The sequence below is a fragment of the Lonchura striata genome, chromosome 2 (assembly GCF_050655825.1).
Source record: "Lonchura striata isolate lonStrDom1 chromosome 2, ASM5065582v1, whole genome shotgun sequence".
Classification (NCBI taxonomy): Eukaryota; Metazoa; Chordata; class Aves; order Passeriformes; family Estrildidae; genus Lonchura; species Lonchura striata.
Genome location: NC_140704.1, coordinates 14,823,664 through 14,846,249, shown reverse-complemented (window position 1 = coordinate 14,846,249; position 22,586 = coordinate 14,823,664). Strand labels below are relative to the sequence as shown.

The 22,586-nt window shown below is 42.0% G+C and overlaps 1 protein-coding gene and 1 long non-coding RNA gene across 34 annotated transcripts in view; both read right to left on the bottom strand.

Moving 5' to 3' along the window:
* LOC144247590 (uncharacterized) overlaps positions 1–6,769 on the bottom strand; it is a 48,658-nt gene extending 41,889 nt beyond the window's left edge. The window contains exon 1 of the long non-coding RNA XR_013341221.2: positions 5,868–6,769. This is a non-coding gene — a long non-coding RNA (uncharacterized LOC144247590). The remainder of the gene's footprint in view (positions 1–5,867) is intronic.
* A 7,566-nt stretch (positions 6,770–14,335) lies between these two features.
* The window catches only part of ARHGAP12 (Rho GTPase activating protein 12), a 75,424-nt gene continuing 67,173 nt past the window's right edge, over positions 14,336–22,586 (bottom strand). For 30 of the 33 annotated variants that reach the window (XM_085572978.1, XM_085572982.1, XM_021542973.3 and 27 more), the window contains 5 exons: positions 20,755–20,853; positions 18,619–18,696; positions 17,701–17,835; positions 17,351–17,453; positions 14,336–16,930 (listed from right to left, as the gene is read on the bottom strand). In XM_085572978.1, coding sequence (XP_085429104.1) covers positions 16,756–16,930; positions 17,351–17,453; positions 17,701–17,835; positions 18,619–18,696; positions 20,755–20,853 — 590 coding nt within the window. In that variant the 3' untranslated portion in view covers positions 14,336–16,755. Of the gene's footprint in view, positions 16,931–17,350; positions 17,454–17,700; positions 17,836–18,618; positions 18,697–19,269; positions 19,599–20,754; positions 20,854–22,586 lie in introns of those variants that run through there. The other 3 variants (XM_085572985.1, XR_014953212.1, XM_085572997.1) reach the window with 3 other exon arrangements.

Sequence of the window (22,586 nt, the reverse complement as noted above, 5' to 3'; positions counted from 1 at the left end):
CACCCCTTTTCTTTGGACATGTTCATTTTCTTTTGAAGTCATTGAATCCACAACCCTATTACACACATTCTTGCTCTTGCCCAATGAAATATTCTTTCCCAAGTGTGGGTTTTGTGTATGTGCACTACGCAGTTTGTGGTGTCAAATCATAGTCAGTGCAAATTTTCATGGTTTTTGTATTGCCCTTAAGCTGATACTTAACTGACTTTCTTTTGTAAATCAGCTAACAAGTGGTGGGGGTCTCTTTAGTGAGGCATTTTTCAGACTCTTCCAAAAGACCTGTCAGGGACAGCAAGAGAGTAACAAAAGTCCCATGCTCTCTGTATAAAACTTGTGGTGCTGGGGCTTTTGCAAATTCACCCCATGCCTAAATACATCAGGAGACTGAAAAACACAGGCTTAAAATCCAACCAGGCTTTGCTGAGGTTCTCAGTGAGCTCCAGTCTGCAAGCATCAGTGACTTCTTGCCCAGCTGAGAGCTGAAAAACTTGATCTGCTGCATACCTGCTCCCAAGGCTCTTGGAGAGTTCTCTGACAACCTGCCACATCTAGACATTGTAAGGTGAGCTAAAGATAGTTTAGGGTAAACTTCCATTTTTCTCTTCCCTTATTTGGACTTACAGCACACTCTTAACTTTTTTAATGGCTTTCTTTGTCTTGGCAGATTGCTGTGAACTGCATCATGCCGGGATGACATCTTAATATTAATCTCAGTGAAAGACCAGTTCAGGGCTTCATGTGTTTTCTGAGATTTTCCCAACATCTGTTAACAATTTGGGCATGACTGTTCATTTTTGCTTTGTCAATGGGTACAACCACTATTCCAGTAGTCAGTAAAATTGTGATAGGAAGGGAGGAGGCTGCAGACTCATCACCTGCCAGCTGCCAAAGCAGCAGTGGCAGAGTGGGTTTTATTCCCTTCTGCTCCTGCTTCTTCACAAGAACCTAAAGCCTAAGTGCTCAAAACATTTAGGTAGTGCAAGGCTTCCTCTGAAAGAGAGGAAACACTTTTTCTCTGTGAAGGTGACCAAACACTGGCACAGGGTGCCCAAGGGTGTGGTGGAGTCTCCATCATTGGAGATATTTAAAAGCCATCTGGACATGGTCCTAGGCAGCCTCCTCTAGGTGTCCCTGGCTGACCTCCAGAAGTCCCCTCCAACCTTATCTCTACAGTGATACCGTGGTTCTGACTGCTCCCATCAGAGCAACGTTCCAGAGAGCCTATAGCCATGGATAACACTGACTGCCCATTTGTACCACAAATGTAGTTCTGTAGTTCCTGTAGCTCTTCCGTGGCTCTTCAGCAACCTGCTGCTGGAGCTCCAGCCCTGGCAGGAAAACTCAGCATGGCCACTGACACGGCGGGCATTTCCAGAGCAGCTGGAGTTGCATGTGCCAGACCAGGGTCAGACACAGGGCGGACGCTCAGGAATGTCCCTCTGGGTCTGTGTGTTTTGGTGCAGCCTGTAATTTTTTGTTCCTTTCTAATTTTTGTAACATGAAGAAGCAAACATGGAAAATTTTGTTTCAAAGCCCAGTTTGTTGTAAAAGATCAGGAATGTCAAGGCTCTGTAGCTGTAGTTGTTTGGAGAGCTGCTAACAGCCTGGAGGAATCTATGCAGGGTTAGAGGTTTCCTTGCCTCTGCTTACAGATGGAATTAAATAAAGAAAAACAAGAAAGGAGCTTTATTAACAAGAAGCACCAGGGTATTTTTTTTTTCCTTTGTAGACTTTCTATAAGCAATTTTTTGTCAGTTGAATGACATTTCTTCCTGTGGCTCATGGGCATTCCTTCACATGGTCTGGATGGCTCCCTCTGGCCACCTTGTACCTGGGGACTGTGGCTCCACCATCCTCCTTCCACTGGCCCCACTCTATGTGCATGTGCCTGCCAGTTCAGGCACTGGCTTGGGCAGAGTTTTGGACCTTCTGACCCCTTGTTGCATGCCAGTTTCTGCAGCAGCCATGGTCTCAGTGGGCTCTAAGAGCACCACAGTGTCCTCCCCACATGGGTGAGATGTGGCTGCACTCACAGTCCATGCAATCCTCCATCTTCCCATCACCAGCGCATGAGGGTGGAGAGGCTGGGGATTTTTTACCAAGTTCTCTTATCTGCAGAAAATTTCCCTGAGTTGCTCTCTCATCCTGCCTTGGAGATGCATTTATTTGTTGTTGGTGTGGATAGTTTTGTCTTGTTTTCATTTTTTTTTTATTGCCTTGTTATTTTTACTACTTGCTTCACTTTTATGAAGGCTTTTGCTGAGCCTGGTTTCCAGGTGGCTCAAGGGGAGAAACTCCTGCAGATGCTGCCTCTCACCCTTCTCAGCATTCCCCATGCTGAGCTTTAGCCTGATGGGTTTTTCTCCTTCCTACCCTGTGTCCTGGCAATGTAATCTTACAGACAATGCATGACAGAGCCCAGCCAAGATGGGCTTATGCCAATTGCACAAGCTTTTTCTGTAAAGACATCATCTTGCTCTTTTAAGCAACTCTGTTATTTGAACTAGTGTGTAAATCTTGGCAATGCAGGGCAGAGTAATAAATAATTAAACAATTGTTTTGACAAACAATAAAGACATACCTTTGACATTTTTGGTTATATGAACATGTTTCTTGTAAAAGCTTTGTTTTGCATACTTTAAATACAGAAAATATTAATTTCTCCAATGGCTCTGTTACAGTGGGAATCTTCATCTTTGTCTGCACAGCTTCAAGTAGGGTCATTGAGCCAAGAAATTAATTAAAGTGATCTCTAAAATTAAGGTTTCTGAAGTAACTTAATTTGGTCCTTTGCCCCCCAGTGTTTGTGCCCCACAAAGGGAGGTGTGGAAAGCTCATCTGGCATCTCATGGCCCCTCAGTGGGCACATGTTCAGTGCAAAGATATTTTAGCTGGCAAACTCCAGCTGGAATTTATTGCCCATGTGTGTCTGAAAGTTTTCAGACTCAAAAATTGGCCAAATTTGGTCAAGCTGCATGGAAATGACAAAATCCCATCACTAACATGAGATCTCTCAGCAAGTTTCTGAATTTCTGCCTAGAACAATAGATGTACTAATGCTCCCCAGTGAAGGTCTGTCACCTCAGGCTCTTCCCCTGAGCTCCTTCTGAGGTTTCTCTGAGCAGGTTTTGCGACAGTGCCTCTCAAACATTACAAACCAAAGTAGAAATCCCACACAGCAAATGTCAAACTTTTCTGCTCTTGATGGGTTTATCTTGATGGGATAATCCATCAGAAAATAGTCTTGTATTAAAGAATTTTGGACTGCCTACAGTATTCATAATTTATAAATGCTGAAATGCCTCGGGAAGGGGGTGGAGAGAGGTGAGTGATTCTTGCTGAATGATGGGAAACATAAAATGCAAGGTGGGGAAAAAGAAATGGAATGAGATAGAGAAAATAGAGAATTATTAAAAGGATCTAGAGGTAAAGTCAAATTTCAGCCTTTACAATGTAGGAGAAAACCCCAAAAGTGTGCCAGTGGTGGAGCTGGGATGAGACATCCCAAGGTACCTTGCCTAATCATGTCCTGCTCCCAGGTCATGGAAAGTCACAGCTAGTGCCAGGTACTGTGGCCTTAAAGCAGCATTTACTTCTTCTGGTGCAAGGCTTTTTTTAAAGTCCTGTGTGTAAGCAGAAGCTGCTTTTAACCACCTTCTAACCAGAGCTGCTCTTTGGTCCAAGCTGGATTCCTCCTCTGTGAGGGTGAGCTGGGTTGCAGAGGATGTGCTCTGTGGGTAAGAACTGAACATACTTCATAAGCATGGTCTGTGCCTCTGGCACACTCCTGTTTCTTCCTTGCCCACTTGGCTTTTCATATCCAACAGCACACAGGTCTCATTTCCTCTTCTTCCCCTCCCATGTGGAAACTGGTGGAAGATGGTGATGTGGTGCTGACTGGAGCAGAGGGAGACACACTAATTAAATATTTTCTGCCTGAAAGGGTCTGATCAGCACTAGTGAAGCCAGTGCTTGTCCCTGTCCCACACAGAAAATTCCTCTGCTTGGTTCTGTTCAGGGTCTGGGTGTCACCAGAGACCTCTGTTTGGGATAAAGAAGAGGACCAAGAGCTCATGGCAGCTGCAGGGAGGGGCAGCTGAGCCTCAAGGGATCCTTTTGGGATGTGATGCAGCATCTAACTGAGCTGCTTCCCTGTGTGAACTACTTCACAGTGCTGATCTGTGCTGACTCACAGAGCTGAGGCTGTGCCTTATTGCAAGCTGCTCTGCACTCTTAGGCAACCTTTTAAATATCTTTCCTGCAAAGATGAAAGATGCTAAGAAGTGGGTCCTATAGCTGCCTCTCAGACCCTATTCTCTCATATATTAATCCAATAAGATGTAAAATGATAGACAGCACCGCTCAGGAAATGTCATACAAAGTGTTCATTTAAAAAAAAGAAAACCAAAACCAATCCAGTTTTCAAAATAAAACTAATAGAACTCACAGCACCTCTGTCCCCAGTATCAGAAGGCCTAACTTTGAGGAAGATTTAGGACCAAACAGTGTTTAAAACCACAGAGATTAGAGGTGAAAAATGTAGATCCAGACTGCATGGCCACCTGGACCTGGGGTCATGGCTTGGGAGGGATGGAAATCTCAGAAACAGGCAGCTGCACACACTTCATGAGCAGGAAGATTCTTTTCTTACTTTCTGACTTTTGGGGCCAATAAGATATACAAGAATTTTTAAATAGTGCTTTGGAGTCAACACACCATTTTATTAGTTAACCAGTTGGGATGAGTGGTGGCTGTTTGCAACTTTAATGAATCTGTACCTCAACACAGGAGGACTGCATGTGAAGTTTAATTAAGATTTGCAGAGGACTTTCTGCACTCACCCACCCCCAAGCTGCTGGTACAACACTGGAGGGAGGCTGAGGCCTCACTGCTGAGCACAGATGGTGGAGGTGCAGAGGGTAGCACCCATCTGGGAGCAGCAGCAACAGCAACAACACACTCAAAATCATTCCTGTGGGGCTGTAGATGTGTTAACATCAGCACTGAGGCTGTGAACAAGGTAGCCAGCTAAGGGCAACTACTAAGAAATAAGATATTGTCTGCACACTGCTTTTAAGCACTTAAACATCATCATGTGCCAAAAGGAGAAAGGGAAGAATTTTTAACACAGTCTCTACTTTCTGTGTTTGCTCTGGAAATAGATAAATATTTCACATTAACTATGTTCCTCTGCCAGTTTTTGTCGTGAGAGCACTATCTCCGAATCGTAGAGCCTGTGAATTATAGTGGCAAACACTGTATTGCTTTGACCTTTTGAAATGTCTCCAGCATGACTGGCTGCCTGTCCTCCCCTTCCCCCAGAGGTCAGGCAGGTTGTAAATATAGGTGAAATGGAATAGCCAGATAATCAAATTGAACCCATTTCACTGCAGTGCGGTGCAATCACAGCACAGCGAAATTCCATCAGCGTCCGAGGCTGCATTTCGAGCGCCACGGAAATCGCTTTGTAACTGTCCACACAACCCGAGGAGCAGGGCTCGTCATCTGCCACAGTGTGGGCTCTGCATTTTTAAGCCTCCTTTAGCAAAGAAAAAAAGAAATCCCAAAGCCACAAAAAAAAAGGGTAAGGAATAGGCTGACATTTAAAAAAACACATCATCTGAAAAAAAATTACCTTGACATACAGGATGATTGATAAGTTGTATTTGCCTTGTTGGTTAGTTGCTTTTTTTCCCTTTTCTTTTAAAGACTCTAAAATGCTTCCTCTGCTCCAGAGGAGATAACAGAATTGCTTGCTGCATCACCTGAGTATGCCTTCTTCAAAGAATAAGTACTTTAGTCATTATATTAGCAACAGCATTGAAGTACAGCACATAAGTAGTGATACAAAGAGCATCATAACTCACGTTATTCATGAGGATGGAATTTAGGAGCAATGTCCCTTGACCAAGCAAGACAAAAACCTGGAAGCTGAAATCCATATAGGTGTGGGTTTTGGTAGCAGGAGCCAAGCACAGCACTGTGCTTCTGTTTCTTGCAAGCCCAGAGATGTTAGCAGTGGGGTAGCAGGGCATAATTGATGTTTACTTACAATCAGCATCTTTCTGTGCCAGCAATCATGGCAGACTGAAACTAAGCAGGGGAACCAGAAACCCTGCTGCTTTCAGCTGTCTGGAACAATAATTACACAGTGCCACGGCACCTCTGGGAGTCTGGCACCATTTATCCTCCCCGATTCTCGGCGTTGGTTACCTGCCACAGAGCAATCCCCAAAGCAACCTATCCTCAACATCATTTTCATACAAAAGGTGGGGAGAATGATAATGGCTCTGCTATTGCTCTGCCTTCAGAAACCCAGGCTGATGGCTTAATTGAGGTTAAAATAAGCTCCAATCAGAGAGGTAAAAACTTAACAGGGCTACTTAATCTTATATAAATACAAGAGAGATACAAGTGCATGAGGAGAGAATAATAACTGACTCTGGTGAGGTTTCTATGGAGAATAATCATTAGCCAAGCAGTGAACAGATTGGACTGGGAACAGGCTATTTAGCATTCATGCCCTAGTGGCAAAGGCTTTGAGCTGGAGCCTAATTTGAATTTTAGGGTTGGGTTTAAAAAGAATAGAAAATAAAAGAAAAAAACCCACCCTGTCTGGAGAAAACAGCATCAACCTAATTTTTACCCTATACTGTGCCAAAAAAATTCGACTGACTTTTACTCTGTCACCTAAGTGCAGATTGTCTAATACAAGAGACAAGTAATTGCAGGGCACAAAAGCTTTCAGTTGTCTTGGGAGCAGGGATTTGCCCTGCCCAGGGCAGTGTCCTCAGCCCTGTTTGTACCTCCTCCCTCTCCCCATACTCTTTGTAAGGCTGAGCAGGCAGCCCAGCCTGCTGCCCCTCAGCAGCAGCACTGGGAATGCTACCAGAAAAATAAATTAAAAGAGAGTTTGATTTTTGCTTTACATTTTCAAAAATAATTCCCTTTTTAGAGCTTGAAATTAAAATACTCTTCTGCAAATCACTGAAAAGGTTTGGCAAAACTCAGATGTTTTTATGTTTCAGGCTTGCAGATTACTGGCTATCTGTTTTGTTAAGTTAAATTAGATGTTAGATTTCAGAAGTATTTGAAAACACTTCTTTCATGCAATGGTCCTTCAAATAGGAGCTATAATTTCAGTCCTATGTTTTGTTTGTTGTTGTTTTGTTGTTGTGGTTGTTGTTGTTTTACCAGCTGCTTGCCAGAGTGGTTCCTGTTACTTACTATCTTTTAAACAGACTAGGTAAAAAAAGTGCAATAAGTAGCTGGAGATGTGCAGATCCTGCCAAAGTACAGTTTCGGGGCTTTTTTTTTCCTTAGTATGCATCCCAGAAATGAAGTGATGTTTTTCTCAGCCAGCAGCTTAGCTGATACAGTCCCATACCAGCTGCAGCTGGATCTGGCCTCTGGATCTGTAGCTGGGGGCAGATGAAGTTAGAAGCACGTATGATACTGCTGATTGTATTTCAGAGTTTATTTCTTTTAATGTAACTCAAGATCCAATTGCTCCTGTTACTTTTTACTTAGTATTCAGTAAAGCATATCTTGTTATCATACAATTTCAAAAACATGTTTCATGAACCCTGATAGAATCTGTGGTTTGCTAGGGGCTTCTTCTCCATACTTACTAGCTTTGCTTATACCTCCCCATTTTCCTGATCTTAGCTGGAAGTCCTTCAGCTTATGCCCATCAAGAGATAAAAATAAACTGTAGGCTGCAGCTCAGTTTAGCTGGATGCTCCATTACTGTTGCAAAGTACGAGAGTCCTCAGGAAAGCAATGAAAAATTACCCCTCTCCAGGCAGTGAAAAATGTCAGGAGCCTCATGGTCTCGGAGGCCTTAGCAGAGAATAATTATGCTGTGAACAGATTGCTCTGTGCCAGAGACCTCGCAGAACTCTCAAAGGGAAGATTATGAGACCACTTTGAAAGGGACATCAGAGCCCTCACATGGCATTTTTTGGGAGAAAGCAGGCGACCATAAAACACCATGTTCCCAGACTGGCTCCTTCATTGAGGTGAGTGGTCCTGTGCCTTCCAGGACTACTTACAACCAGGAAAATAAAGGATAAATATGTTCCAAGAGATACTTGGGTGGGTGTTTTTAACAAACTGAGCTCTGTCCTTCATTCTACTGGTAGCCAACCACTGGACAGTAAAACAAACAGGAAAGGAGTGTGAGGTCTCAGTCAAGGAGAGAACTTGGCCTGGAAATTTTCCTGGAATAACCACTTGCCCCTGTGCTTGTTAGCATGGCCTGTCGTCTCCAGGGCACTCTTCAGCCAGAGGATCCAGCCCACCCTGGCCCAGGCTGAGCCTCCTGCTCGTGCCCATCATGGTAATGGCCAACCCAGAACTTTGCCCTGCTTGTTGTGCAGGGAGCTGCATGCAGTGTCTGACTCCAGAAGCAGGATGAGAAGAGGGAATTTTCTGCAGCGTGGTAGCATTCCTAAGTGTGATCTGCAAAGGAGGCGTAATGAGGATGATGACCAGGACCAAAGATAGCCAATGTGATCAGGAAAAGGAAATTCTGAAGCAATTTGTGCTTAACGGGTAACAGGGGCCAGAATTTGTTAGATATTTCACCTCCCTAGTCTGACAGAGTCAAGTTCACTATACTGGGGGAAGGTGACAGTGCTGTTCTACCAGATTGAGCAGGAGCAGGGTTAAGGTTGCAAAAAGAGGACCAGAGTCCTCCTAATTGTGTCTTCCCTCTCTTTTCAGTACTTTAATTATAAAATGTGTTTGCGCAAGACTGTGAGATGCTGGGCAGCTTGGTGGTGAGCAGAGCTTTTGGGGTGGGCAACAACTTTGCCCAGTGTTTGTTTGCAGGGCAGGTGGGAGGGGGCCCAGATGGTGGGATCAAAGGAGCAGTAACTCACTCACTTTAACTGCACCATCTGCTCTGCCCTGGGTTATAATTTCCAGCTCTTTCAGCTTCACCCAGGATTTGGTGACTTGTTTGGGGACCACTTTGTGTGAATAAAAAGGGAAATGGAGGTTCTGCTTTGCAGACCTTGAATTTCTGTCAGGAAGGGGATTTGCCATATTTTCTACACAGCAGTGCACTGTGGGGAAATCATTAGTAGACCCCAAACTTCCACTGAACAGCTTTACAGGGCTTGAATTAAAGGTTTTTCATGGGTTCCAGTAAATGACAGGAAGTTCAGCTTTTTCCTGCTCTTCCTGGTGTTGCAGGTGTAGTGTTGATCACCAGCTCACGTAAGATAGTAATTAATAGCACCTCTATTCTTTTAATTTGTCAACCAAATCTGCTAGACTAAGCCAAATGTGCTAGTACCTTAATTTTATTTTAATCTTGGTTTTGAATGTTCAGAGCCTTAATTTTTTGTACATAATTACAAGACGCTGAGATGTGTTACAAAGTTAAATAGTTCATTGTCACAACAAGCTTTGTCTTCAAAATAATAATCAAGCTAGATGTATTTGGTGTTTCTGTGTCCAAAACCTCTTCTAGCTGCCACAAAGTTGCTAACAGCATAGTCCTTCAATGTTGACTTTCATGCCATGCAGAAAGGTAATTCCAACTTTTCCTTGTCTGTCCAGTGCACAGCTGGTGGGGCAGCTCTTGCCCAGATGACCTGACTCATGGAAGCTACAGGGCAGGGCAGGACAGTGTGGCAGCTGTCATGGATACCACTGTGGGGGACACAGAGGGGAGGGTACTGACAAGAGAGGGAAGGGGAACCCCAGGGTCTTCCCCATTCTGTGGCCCTGGCCCTGTCCAGGATGTTTATGAGGTGTTTTAGGGAGACAACAGCAGGGTGTGCCAGAGCTGCTGCTTTGGTGACAGCTCCTGAAAGTCATTCTTCTTCTTCCCTGTCCAAAGTCTGGTTTTGAGAGTCAGTGTAGTCCCTTTGCAATGCCCTGGTGACAGCCAGGGAGGCAGTTTGCCAGTGCTGCTTCAGGCTCCCTCACCCTTTCACATGGCCAAGCCCATGGAGCAGCATTTACTGCCAGTGTTCTGGTCCCTGGCACTTCAGGAAAATTCTTGTTCACAAGGATAGCAAGAGTTGCAGTTACCTACCTGAGTGTTGACATCACCTAAACTTGTTGTTTTGGAAAGGAGTCAGAGTAAACAGCTCCTCTGCCCAGACCCAGTGCAGCTGCCCATGATGGTTTTCACTTTCCTCCCTGATAATCAATGCCAGTTCTCCTTGCCAGCATTTCCGAGTAGATTTGTACATTTTGGAGCACTTTGAAATATCAGATGTTGATGTGAGCTTTTGCTCCTCCCAAGGATATGTCCCTACAGATGTCAAGCAGAGTGATTTGCACACCAGCAGGGATGTGAGTGCTGCCATGGGTGATGAGACAGGTTTGCTCAACGGAGCAGTGCTCCTTTATGACAAAAATGGGAAGGAAGCCTTTGGCCAGAAGAAGTGCTTTCTTTTGCTAGAGACCATGAATGGCCAAGTAGGAACAAGGAGGGCTAAATGGGAGGCTACTGCCAATTTCAATCATAGATTCTCCAAAACCCAAGAGAGAGGACAGCTACAATGATGATGTCTGGCCTGCAATATGCCATGAACCTCAGATCACAACCTAGCAAATGAGAAAAGCAGCAGGAAGGAAGGAAAAGCTCTAGTCCCCAGCCTCTGCCTTGTATGATATGGGCAGCATTTCTGCCATCTGAGACTGATGCTGGCAGAGAGGAATTTGCTGTGCCACCACCAGCAGCATTCAACATTTCGTTGTGCTGCATCATGCCCTCACGTGCTTTCTTCTCAGACTTTCTTTTAATCTCAGGGATGCAAAGAAAGACCGGAACACATCAGAACAACCACCTGGGGAGTTAGTTATGATTTTTAAAAGCTAATGATGCTGCCCACTGTTCAATGTTTATAATAAACTGTCTTCTCCCCCTCTTAACTAAATTGTGTATATACAAAGTAAGAAGCAGTACCCGAGGGCCCTGAGCTGTTGTCTATACAGACCTGCATAAATAGTAAAGGGGGACAGAAAGTTATTAATTTTCATGCATTTGAACGGCACAGGCTGGGAAGCTCAGGCAAAAGAAAGTAACAAGCATGATCCTGGCTTACAGCTGCAGTGTTTTAATGCAAACCTGAAGATTGTGCTGTCCTCTTGGCAGCTGGCTCACAGCTCAGCCTGCACAAGCGATGCAGACAGGGATTCAAAGGTTGCATGGAAACACATTGCTTTCCTTCAGTCCTGTGCCAAGTGTAATACCTGATGGCTCAGCTTGTGTACATTTCTGCGGTATGGAGGAGAAGAGGCACTCTGTGACATGGCAGCACACAGCCTGCTGTAACTATTACCTGGAAAGGAACATTTTTCTAATTCTCTAGTCCATGGTTTTACACTGATGTCTGCTTTGTGATGAAGGGTCTATGGCTGAGTGGCCCGTGCCTCAGCCTGTGCCAGGGAAGCAGCACTCTGGGCAGAGCACAGCACATTCCAGGGCTCCAGACTGTTGTACAAATAAGGAAGAAAAAGGTCTGAGCTGGATTAGAGCAGGACCAGTGTGAACCACATTTCAGCTCTGAAACAGCTTTGTCACAGTAGGAAATGCAGCGGCATCCTTCAACCTGCCACAGGAGAGGCATTACCTTTTGCACAACCATGTCTCAGTTTTTCCTCACACAAGAAAGCTGTGAAGTTGAGCAGCTCACATATGTGTGTTGGGAGGCTTTGGCAAGACCAAGACCCACAGAAGATGCACTCAGTCCCTCAGTGCAGGGGGAGAACATCCCTGCAGCAGGCAGGTGAGCTTGGGCACAGCTCTGTGCAGGTCAAGCCCCTGCAGCCCAAGCACCGCCCAGGCCAGGCTGATAGGATGGGTTTTCTTGTAAAGAGGTGATTTTTCATTTCTGTTTCTAGGTTAGTCACCTCCTTTACTGGAACAAATAACTAGCTGAACACTTGTACACAGGAAGCCACCAAGCCACCATCAGCTCAGCATCATCCTCTTCATAAGAGCAGAGCTCTGGCACATCAGTGGCCAGGAAACACTGCCAGTGCTTTGATTCCAGTAATTTGGCTGCAGCACTTGATGAATTAGATAGGCTGACCAATGTTTAAGATGTATTTTCCAACTCCTGATATAAGAAATGACAGCTTTTAATTACAGTGCTTAATGTTTTAGAGGACAGCTGTTTCTTTCACACTGAATTAACAAGCTATTCTGAGCAGATTTGTACTGTGCATACAGATCTAAACTAGTTGTGAAGATAGTTTAGTTTGGAACTTTATTTTTTTGGCATATTCCCACTTCTGAGTTTCATGTATTTGTTTCTTCTGGCGTGTTGAGGTTATAACAGACAGGACCACCTGCATTTCTCAGGATCTGGTGCAACAAGGGCTGGGATGGGGCCCTCAGTGTCACCAGAACAACACTGCCAAATTGAGAACAAGTTTATTTTTGTATTGCACAGATGCTGGTTGAAGGGACATAGCTCTTGACCCATGTTAGCACTCAGGTGCTTGTGTCCAGGGAAGTTAGACACAAGTGAATCCCTGAGGAGCTGACACATAGAAGCCACTCCAGAAAAGATGGAGAAAGGCAGGTACTGCTGCTTTGCAATGTTACTTAACTCCACCTGTTTGCAGAGCAAATTACCCTTAAAAAACATAGCTGAGCTCTCATCTGTATTGTAAGAAAGACGTGCAAAGGAAGAAAACAGAAAATAAAAAGCAACTCCAGCCCACAGTCTTGGCAGCCTGGCTCTCTCCCAGGTCTCTGGCCTGGATTCCTGCAGTTCTGAGTGAATGCTTCTTTACTATCTTGCTATCCATCACACCTGCTTTGTCTGTTGCCTTCAGTGTTCTGCATTTACTTATTCCCACACTCAGATCTCTCTCCCCTTCCCCAGCCCACTGTATTTTAGTGTAATAAGCTGTAAGATGAGATTCTATGAGAAATAAAACCAACACTCTACTGGCCTGTTCCACTTTGAGTTCTGAGTTTGCCGAACACAACACAGATTTCTTTTATTTTTTTAAAGTAGCAGCTGACTACCTTAAGAAACCAGAATCTGTTTGGGGAAGTTGTAGGAAGCTAATATTAGAGCTGCCATTTAATTCTCAAGGCAATAAAATGGACTGAGGGGCCAAGTCGCCTCTGAATGTCTTTCATGTTGGTTTGTTACACAGTGTGAGCTTGTTTTACAAGTGCTCTGTTTACAAGAATGTTGGGGGAGCAGGAGAGGGGGGGAATGTTCATTTAAGCCCCACATTCACATAGGGCTACTTTTGTAAAGGCCTGATAGAGTCCTACCAGCTGCTTGCCCACAAAACTTCACAATTGTGGAGGCTAATTAAGATTCTTCAGAGGAGCTCTCCTCTCCCCAGCGGCTGCAGGCAGCCTCATCAGACATGCTGTCCCTCCCCCTGGGCCCGGCAGAATGCCCTTCTTGCCTGGGTTATGTTATGGCTTATGAATTAACCAATTGATTCTGAAAATATCACTACTTTAGGGCTAAATAAAGCTGTTCCCTTTAAGGGGAAAAAAGTCAGGGCTCTGCCTAGGAATAAACTGACACTGTGTTACCTATAAACTCCCTTCTCTCTCATGCTGCAAGGCATTTGCTTGCCAGGGTACAGTGAGTTGAGTACAAAAGGAATTTATGGTGGATTTCTGTGAATAGAGGGAGGTTTTCCTGAGCCTGGACAGTAAGCATGACCTATCCACTTGCAAGTAAATAAAGCTTCCTGCATGCAACTCCGACTTAAAAAATTAGTTTACTTGAAGTGACTGTGCATATTTGCCTTGTCTTTTTTGTGTCCACTTCTCTCCAGCTTCAAAGTGAAGAAACCTGTAACCAGTACAGATCAAGCATGGCTGAAAGTTGGTTGGTACTACTGCTCTGTAGCTGAACACAGCTCTAGTGCTGGAACAAAAATCTCAGCTGGCACCAATACATAATGTTGGACCTCCAGAATCCTTTGAGGGGTTATGGCCCCAAAAATTTATATTCAGGCTTTAAATTGATTTTAAACCAGAACCAAATCCAATATAGAGTCTGAACTGAGTAATATAAAAAATTAACTATGTTTCCTCTAATGCACATAGCTATCCCCTGGTGTGTTTGTGCAGATCCGTCATTTTGCATACTTAAAAGAAAGCTAACTGCAGGGACAAGATATCTCAAGCAGTGAAGAAACTCAGTGTGGTGACGTACACAGTTTTATGTTGGTCACAACAAATGTACCATCAGCTTGGACTTCCTCCTCTTCCTAAATGTCTCAAATGTTTGCCTATACCTTCTTCAATTAAGGATCCTCTCCCCTCCCCAAACTAAAAATTTGAATATTAAGACAACTTCATTGGACAAAACCACACTAGATATTGTAATAACAAAATGCTTTATTTTTGGGGAATACAAGGAAAAGTGTGACATCATCATAATCAAATTGCTTTAAAAAGGCATTCTTCCTTTGAAAAAGGTAACACTCGCAACAAAAGGTGACCGGTGAACAAGCCCTCTCATGTAGCAGCAGGAATTCTTTCTTTACAGCCAAAGGCAGGGTATGAATAATGTACAGCCACAGATTCCAATCAGTCGATATTTTCTAGTAGGTTAGGGCACAGGCTCAGCACTGCTCAGTGTGACAGCCCAGAGGGAGGCTGACAACACGCTCTGAGACAGGGCTTTCACAGTCCTCACCCAGTCGCTTTGCAACAAACCACAAGACTTCACCATTACCACAAGAAGACACTGAGAAAGCCACAAGGTTACTAATCTTCTTGCTCATCTCCAAAAACTTTTCATGCAAGCCCTATGCTCGTGAAATTCTCGTACCATCAGTCTGGTTACAGCTCGGAGTGTCACCACACATCCCCTCTGCTGGCAGCCAGGGCTGTGTGTGAGAGGGACACAGCAGATCCAAGGCTCCTGACACAATCCCTTCCTCAACCTGTTTCCTGTACAGAGGGCTCCAAGCTGGGATGTGTTTTAAAGACTGCAAATTTGTATCCATTAATTACTTCTGCCCTCTCTGAACCTTATGTTAGAATTCAAGTTGTTAAAGAAAGGGACTGGGAAGTTTCTAAATTTGTCAGGTTATAAAGCAGGCATTCATATTTCAGTCCAGCGTGACAGCTCTTTGTCACAAGTGGTATCCATCCATGCTAAGGGGTAAGATACATTGGTCTTGTTTAAAGGAGGCTTGTGTTGTCTGAAGTGGGGATGGTAAACTCTAAAAGAACTACTGGTTTTCTTTATTCAGGTTAGACATAACAATTATGTCAGATACAGCAGTTAGTCTAGAAAAATACATTTAAAAAAATCTTCAGCTGACCATGCTCCCTGTAACAAAATCTTTCAAAACCAATTTTACAAATTATTCTACATTAATGTAAAAAGAAAATCTTAAATTTAGCATAGTGGATTCCATCAAACATCTATCAAAACATGACTTTCACTATCTGCAGATGTTAGAATTCATAATACATTTTTTCTAATGAATTCTGTACATATTAAATAACCTAAAAGGCTCTTCTTGTAGTGCATTAACAATTTAGCAAGCACACTCAGTATTTCTCCAGTACCATTTGCATTACAGTTATTTGCCCGCAAATGTAATTAACGTCTAAAAGTGCACACAGTTAGATCTCCCTCCCTCCCCATAACCTGTTTCCCTGCTGAAACCCAGACATCCACTGGAAACATTATGCTACTGTAGCTAATCTACCCATTATTAGAAATGTGTGACTAAAGTGTTCTTAAACTATACAGGAGCTGACTTATATACAGGAATCAAAAGGACAGCCTGTATTTACATCCAGAATGAACTTCCACTACCACAGCATTATACCAAGAACTCAATACAGTGTTACAGTCGGCATTCACACAGGACTTTAGCTTTAGATCAGTATAACACAAACTTAGTTCAGCACATACCCTGAAAAAATGAACATGTTTATTAAATATTACTTCAATTATGCCCCATGACAAATAACCATTGCTGGATATTCTTACAAGTTCAGTGTTTGAAATAGTGTAATAGTGTGCTGCTCTGTGAAGCAGCAAAGAACTTCCAGAGAGGTTACTAGGGAAAAAAAAAAAAAAAGAAAGAAAGAAAGAAAGAAGTAAAAAAAAAATCAAAAACAAACAAAAAAAGAAAACAAAAAAGCCCCACCAAAAAAAAAAAAAAACAAACCAAAAAAAAAAAAACCAACAACAGAAAAACAGGAGAAAAAGAATGACAGAGGACAGCAGACATCAAGGGAAGAATTAGATTTGAGTAACTAAACCAAACTGTTAGTGCAAGTCTATGACAGTCACAGCATGCAGAAACCCCTTGGAAAAGTGTCATACAGATCTAAGTAGGTTGTAATAAACAAGCTTAAGACGTAACTTCACTGAATTTTTCCATACTGGGAAAAATGGTAAGACTTTTCCCCATCATATGGAAGAATTTTGAGATTAAATTCCAGATTATCCAGTCTGAGATTATTAGTTTTATTCTCCATGAAATCCAGTGTATGAACCTATATTAAATTTTTCCAATGATACTTTAAAAAGGTAAACTATAAACTTTTCAATTCACTTTTTATATTGAACTTTTCAAAGAAATCTGAATTGTTGTCTTTAATTCGCTTTATAGTGGTCAAACATTTCTCCTGTTTCTCCCCTCCCCAAAAGTGCAAAAAACAAGTTGCTGCTTGGTCCACAAACATAAAACATCATATACAGCAAGAGGTTTTCCTTCTGATGGAGTAGTGCTGCCAGCCCATCACTTCCAGTTTCTGCTCCAAGAAAAATGTCAGCGTCCAAAGATGGAATTCAATTCCAGTAGAATTAACTCTACAATCTGATTCTGGTACACTGTGTGGACTGCTATGTTACCAGTCTCTTTCTCTGGCTTTAATAAGGTTGGACCAAAAACTATTGCTATACTTTGATAGGTCATTCGGTTCTTTTCTCCATTTTCTACAACTCTGAAAGAGAAAACAATACACAAGAAGAGATTTATCAGTGTTAGGGCAACGAGATGACGGAAAAAGACACATCCCAAAGCAAATGGCTATTCAGAGTATTTATTTAATGAGTAGTCTTGCTATTAGGACATACAGCAGCTGTAATTCTCCTCTCTATGAAAAAAGTTTTGTTTTGAAATGTCATTCTTGGTCCTCTCATAGTCCTTCTAAAGGATTTGGCAGCAAACATCACAATTATGCAACATACTGTCTCAAGTCTGGTGTTCTGAAAGCTCATATCCAAACAGTTCATACATGCTTTTATCAAGTCCAGTATAAAAAAAATGCAGTAAGAACAGTCACTTGGTACTTTAAATTAGATTCTTTATCTTTAAGAAAAGATCAGCAACACATAAGCCTTTCCTGCTATCTGTTACTTACCTTTTCAGGTGTCTAAAGAGTACCTGCATTGTGTCCTGATTTGGTTTTGGCAACTGTTTGATTAAATCTTTAACAGCAGGGACACGCTGCCTTGGTTCTTGCTCTGTAAAAGGATGAGGTTGAGAAACAAAAGTTCAGTATTTTTGTTTAAAACTTGAGCATAAAATTTAAGAGGCTGGGAATGAAAGGCACGGTTTGCAGCGCTTATCCAAGATGGGACACTGCCACCTCCCGGCCGGCTCCGGCAACACGGACAAGTCACCCCCTTCACAAACATTCTTACATCCAAAATAATTTTTTAACTTGTACAGGACTTATCCAAACACCATATGCAAGTTCTCCAGACTTACTAATTGCATTGACGAAGTCATTGAAGTGGTTGTAAGTGAACAGCGGCTCTGGCAATTCTCTGAAGAACATTTTTAGAGCTCCTGTAATGACATGTATATCTTCCCATTTACTGTCATTCAAGTCCAGCTTCTCATCTGAGAGAGAAAAATAAATAATTAATGATAATACTTCAACTATAAAAGCTCTTTTTTTAAAAAATTAACTCAACATTCTTCTGTACTTATTGCTTTCAAAGCAGTGAAGACTTGCTCTACTTCAGCACATTCCACATCCCATTCTGGGATACAGAGCTGCAGCAGCAGATGGAGATGGCTAAACTCTGCCTACTGCACTACATACAGTTCCCCTGCTCCTAGAGCATTTTCCAGAAGGGAACAGGAGCTGCTGATATAACACAAAATTTACTGTTAATCCTGTCAACCAGGAAATGAAAGGTCAGATTCTGGATGGGCTACACTAAGATACTGCCAGAAGAAAAGGTTTTAAACACAGAGTACAGTGAAGAGGGGCTAAGTCCTCCCCCCACTAAAAGGCAGTAGCAAATCTCACTAAAAAAAAACATTAACTTACAATTTCAATGCTAGTGAAAGCTTAACATGCTTCCTGTTTTTCCATAAGGTGTTGAGTTATTTTGTTAGAAATAATCCCCCTTCCTCAAATTCTATTACCCTCTTTTTTTAGAATTCTGTTCTGGCAATGCCTCTATGGTCTGCATGAAACTAAACCTCCAGAATATCAGGTTTTTCAAGTAATGTATGCTACACAGTCAGTTCTGTAATTCTGAAGTAATTTTACTTTGCGGATGACAGTCATTTCTCTTGATACACTACAGTTAGAGAGAAATATTTTTCCTTAGCTTTCTATGGAGTTCAACAATCTGAAAATATATGCCACTGTAATAACTGGAGGAAGCTTACCATGATTGACTGCAAATCTCAGCTTCTGTATCACTGCAAGATTGCCACTAACTCTGTATAAGCCATCGATATCTAATCCTGAAATAAAGGGATAAATCCATTTTAATAACTTACATATGTATAGGTCTACTCAGCAAAATTAAAAGCAAAGGAAACCCACCTTGTAACACATAAATAAAAAGTTAAACTAGCTTGTTTTGATGGGCAGGGCATATAAAACAGAGGGGGTTTAATTTGCTGACACAAGTTTGGCAGCATAGAGCTCAAAGTAATCTCTAAAACTTCCTATTCAAGTAGTAATGAGACAACAGCTCCAAGTTTCCCAAATGAGATCAGATGTCTTGTTTAAGATGCTCTTGGTGGGTGGGCAGGGAATACATGGGAGTCCAACATGCAATAACCAGGTATTTTGTGGATACAATGTTCAATTTTTAATGTATGGTTAAGAAAAGCCCAATCAAGTCATGCATAGAGAGCATCTCAAAGGTGTCAAGTGACCAGGTTTACATGGAGAAGGAATGATGCACATGCACACTCAGAGCTACCCAACAGCCTACAGAACTAAAATGGGCAGCCCTTGCCTCACAGGATTGCACACTCAGAAAGAAGAAAACTGTCTCTGTGGTTGCTACTGCAGTTACTCAGCAGTGATTAGGAGGTAAAGAATTTATCTGAAAAGCCACTTGGATGCAGCAGGTGAGTCAGTGCCACTGAGAGGGCGAGTGTTGCCAGAATACCTGCAAGTCCCTGTAGCTCCTCAAGGAGTTGTCTGATGCAACACAGCACAGTTACCAGCACCATCTGACATATCCCTTTTCCCCATAATCCACTAGTCATTCCTTTACAGAATGGACTGATTTGAAGTGTATTGGTAGAAGGAAGAAGAGTTGGAGAGGTAGAAAAAAAAACTGTTCGTTTCTGTCAGCTTCCCTTCAGGTATTTAAAAAAGGAAAACTTCACTATTTTCACTGTAGTCCTGCCTTTAAAATTAAAAAGAAAAAAAAAAAAAAGAAAAAAAAAAAAAGAAAAGAAAAAGAAAAGGAACAAAGCAAAATAACCCCTTTCTCACAATCTTCAGAACACAAGCGGAATAAAGCCTGCTGCCACAAGCAAGGTGGCAGTTTGTCAAGCTGGAATTATGCAATGGAAGCAGTTTTTCTCCCCTCCCAGGCCATAAGATAGAAGCATTGACAAAGAGGACTACAGGCTTAATGAAGTTCCCATGGAAGATGCCTTAGAATTCACATGTACTCCCCTGTAACACTTACCCCGATACTCAAGAGAATGTTCTCAGATTAACGGACTGGTAAATATCTGAATGATGATTATGGAGATTCCATAATCCCCTCTCAGTCATCTTTTCCAAGAGATAAGGCAAATACAACAGCAAGAAACAGGCAAGAAAACCCGCAGAGACTACAGCCAAGTCACAACCAACACACTTTCAACAAAAATGTGAAGATGTGCTTTACAGCAGAAAACCCAGAATGCCACATATAGCTTTCAAAGAAAGTGTTCTCAGTTATTAGGTAGGAAATACATATTTTCAATCAAAGCAAACAAAAACGGAGTCAATATGTAGACACTGATAATCTCCAGAACTGCATAAAATAAGAGCTATTAGTGTAACTGGCTGAAGGGCATCAAACCAACAGGCTGGTCTTCTGGCAGTCAGTGCATACAGAGAGCAGGAACACAACTTTTCCTAAAAGTTCATTTCAAGGAAGTTTTCATAGAAGTGATTGTTAGCATGCTTAAACCTTCCAAAAATGAATAGTTGCATTTCAATAGTCTCACTTTTAATCTGAAAAAAAAAAACCAACTTCATGAGCTGAGCTCTTCTACTACACTTCTTGGAATCCCTCTTCCCTTGGAGCCTTGCTGCCAGAAGGCCATCCTGCCTTTTCTTTAGTTTGAAATATACTGAAGTAGATCAGTTTCTCAGATATAAGGATTTCCTCCCCTCTCCCCACTTTGGATCCCACCTATGTCTTCACTCTTGAAAACCCAGTGCTAACTCCAGATACAAATTTCAGATTATCTTCCCCAAATAAACCAACAGAATTTTAAGATTAAAACATTCAACATTAAGACTGGTGAGCTAGAGAGATTTGTAAACAAAAAATTCAACCATACCATGTTCCTCAACATGCTCAATGCACAGCTTCACGAACTTTGGCACCGTGCTGTTTTCTCTTTGACACAAGCTGGTGAGATTTGAACCAAAAACTTGATCTGGAACCAAGTAAAGAGACTGATTTACAGTGGAACAGGACACAAGTGACAGAACTAGTTCAGGTTAAAACAAACCTCTACAAAGGGCAAAGTCTACTGGATACAATTGTCGCAGCATTGGAGAGGAAATAGGAAAGTTTTGAAAAGAGTTCTCAGCAGCTCCCAGCGAGAAAAAGCTCTCAGTATGAAGAGAAGAAGTTTTGTTACTGAAATAATTTTAATCCATCAGGTGATACTTTTAAAGAGTCATGTCGTCAATAATGTTATAAGAAATTTAATGGATACAAATGTGTCCTGTTACACTCCATTCCTGTCCCAAGCTCAACACGCATTTATTGCAACCTTTGTTAAAAATTCTAAGAGACAATGAACTTTAACTGGAGTGAAAGCTTTTGGCATTGCTTGGGAAAAAAAACCTTGCAAAATGTCATCTTTCACTGCACCCACTGTTTAACACAGTAAATTATATATTAATTTACTTTAACATAGAGTCTTCTGACATTTTTAAGTTCTGACACAAATTTGTAAATGATAGACTTCTACCTCAGAGCTCTGAATGGATGCAAGTCTGACTATACATAGGCAACCTGGCTGCAAGGTCAGAATCTAAATACAGATATTTATGGGCAATGGTAAATCTGAATCTTATTTTCAGAACTGCACAATTCAGGAGTATTTTCCATCATAAAGTGGAGCAAAAATGAAAATTAGCTTGGACAGAGAGGAGAGTCTTGCAATGTCTCAGTGAATTTCAGCAGCATGTTAATTCTTCTTGCTCAGATTGCTATCACCAAAACCTTTGATAGATCCATTTCTATGTCTTTCATCAAAGATGCCCAAATAATAGATGGCCTCTTCTGTTCAGCTGCATGAGGGTGACATGGGGTTATGAGACAGAGAAGCAAAGATTCCACTCTTAAAGGGAAGGGTTGTTTGTTGGTTTGTTTACTATGTTAAAGTAGGTACATAAGTGGCCATCTTCCTGGAATCTGGTGTATCTTACTTCAGAGCTTCTGCAAAAGAGAGACTGCTCTTGCATTCGCATCATGCACAGCATCTAGCCCATTTTTCATGTTCAATAGTGTCAGTAGATTAACAACTCTTGCATCTTGACTAGTGCTTTGGGAAACCCAAACAGAACACCAAACCAATTTTACAGTATGAAAATGGGCATTTAATGGCATTATTAGCTGGATATGATAAGGCCAGTGGTCCACACCACCTCAGTGCTGTGGCAGCTACTCACGCAGCAAGCTTTATAAGCAGAACCAGTAGCAAAGGATTGAAAAAGCCCACGCAGCAGAAAGCCAGGCTAGCATGCAGCTGTGGCAGGTAAAGCAATGCAGATTAGGTAGCAGAAGAAAATAGTAGCATGTAACAAAGTAATTTGCTACAATTGCCTTTGACTTTAATAATTTAAACATATACAGGAGTAGTATTTTTTCTTCACATCTTAAAAGTAATATCTGTACTTTTGATTTTCCATGTAACTAAACTTTAACACAGTTCCTTCTCCACTTAGTGCATGCTGTTTCAAGTGGATTTTTTCTTCCAGAACTTTTCACTAGTTTTTCTGCTCATACTGGGTTTGCCAAGCTTTCCATTTATTAAGCTTGTTCTGCAGCAGCCACAAAAGTACACTGGGCTTTTAAATGAAGACTTCTGTATTCTTCATTCATACAATAAATGTAAAGCTGTACAGTGCACATCCAACTTTTAAAGTTTACACCATA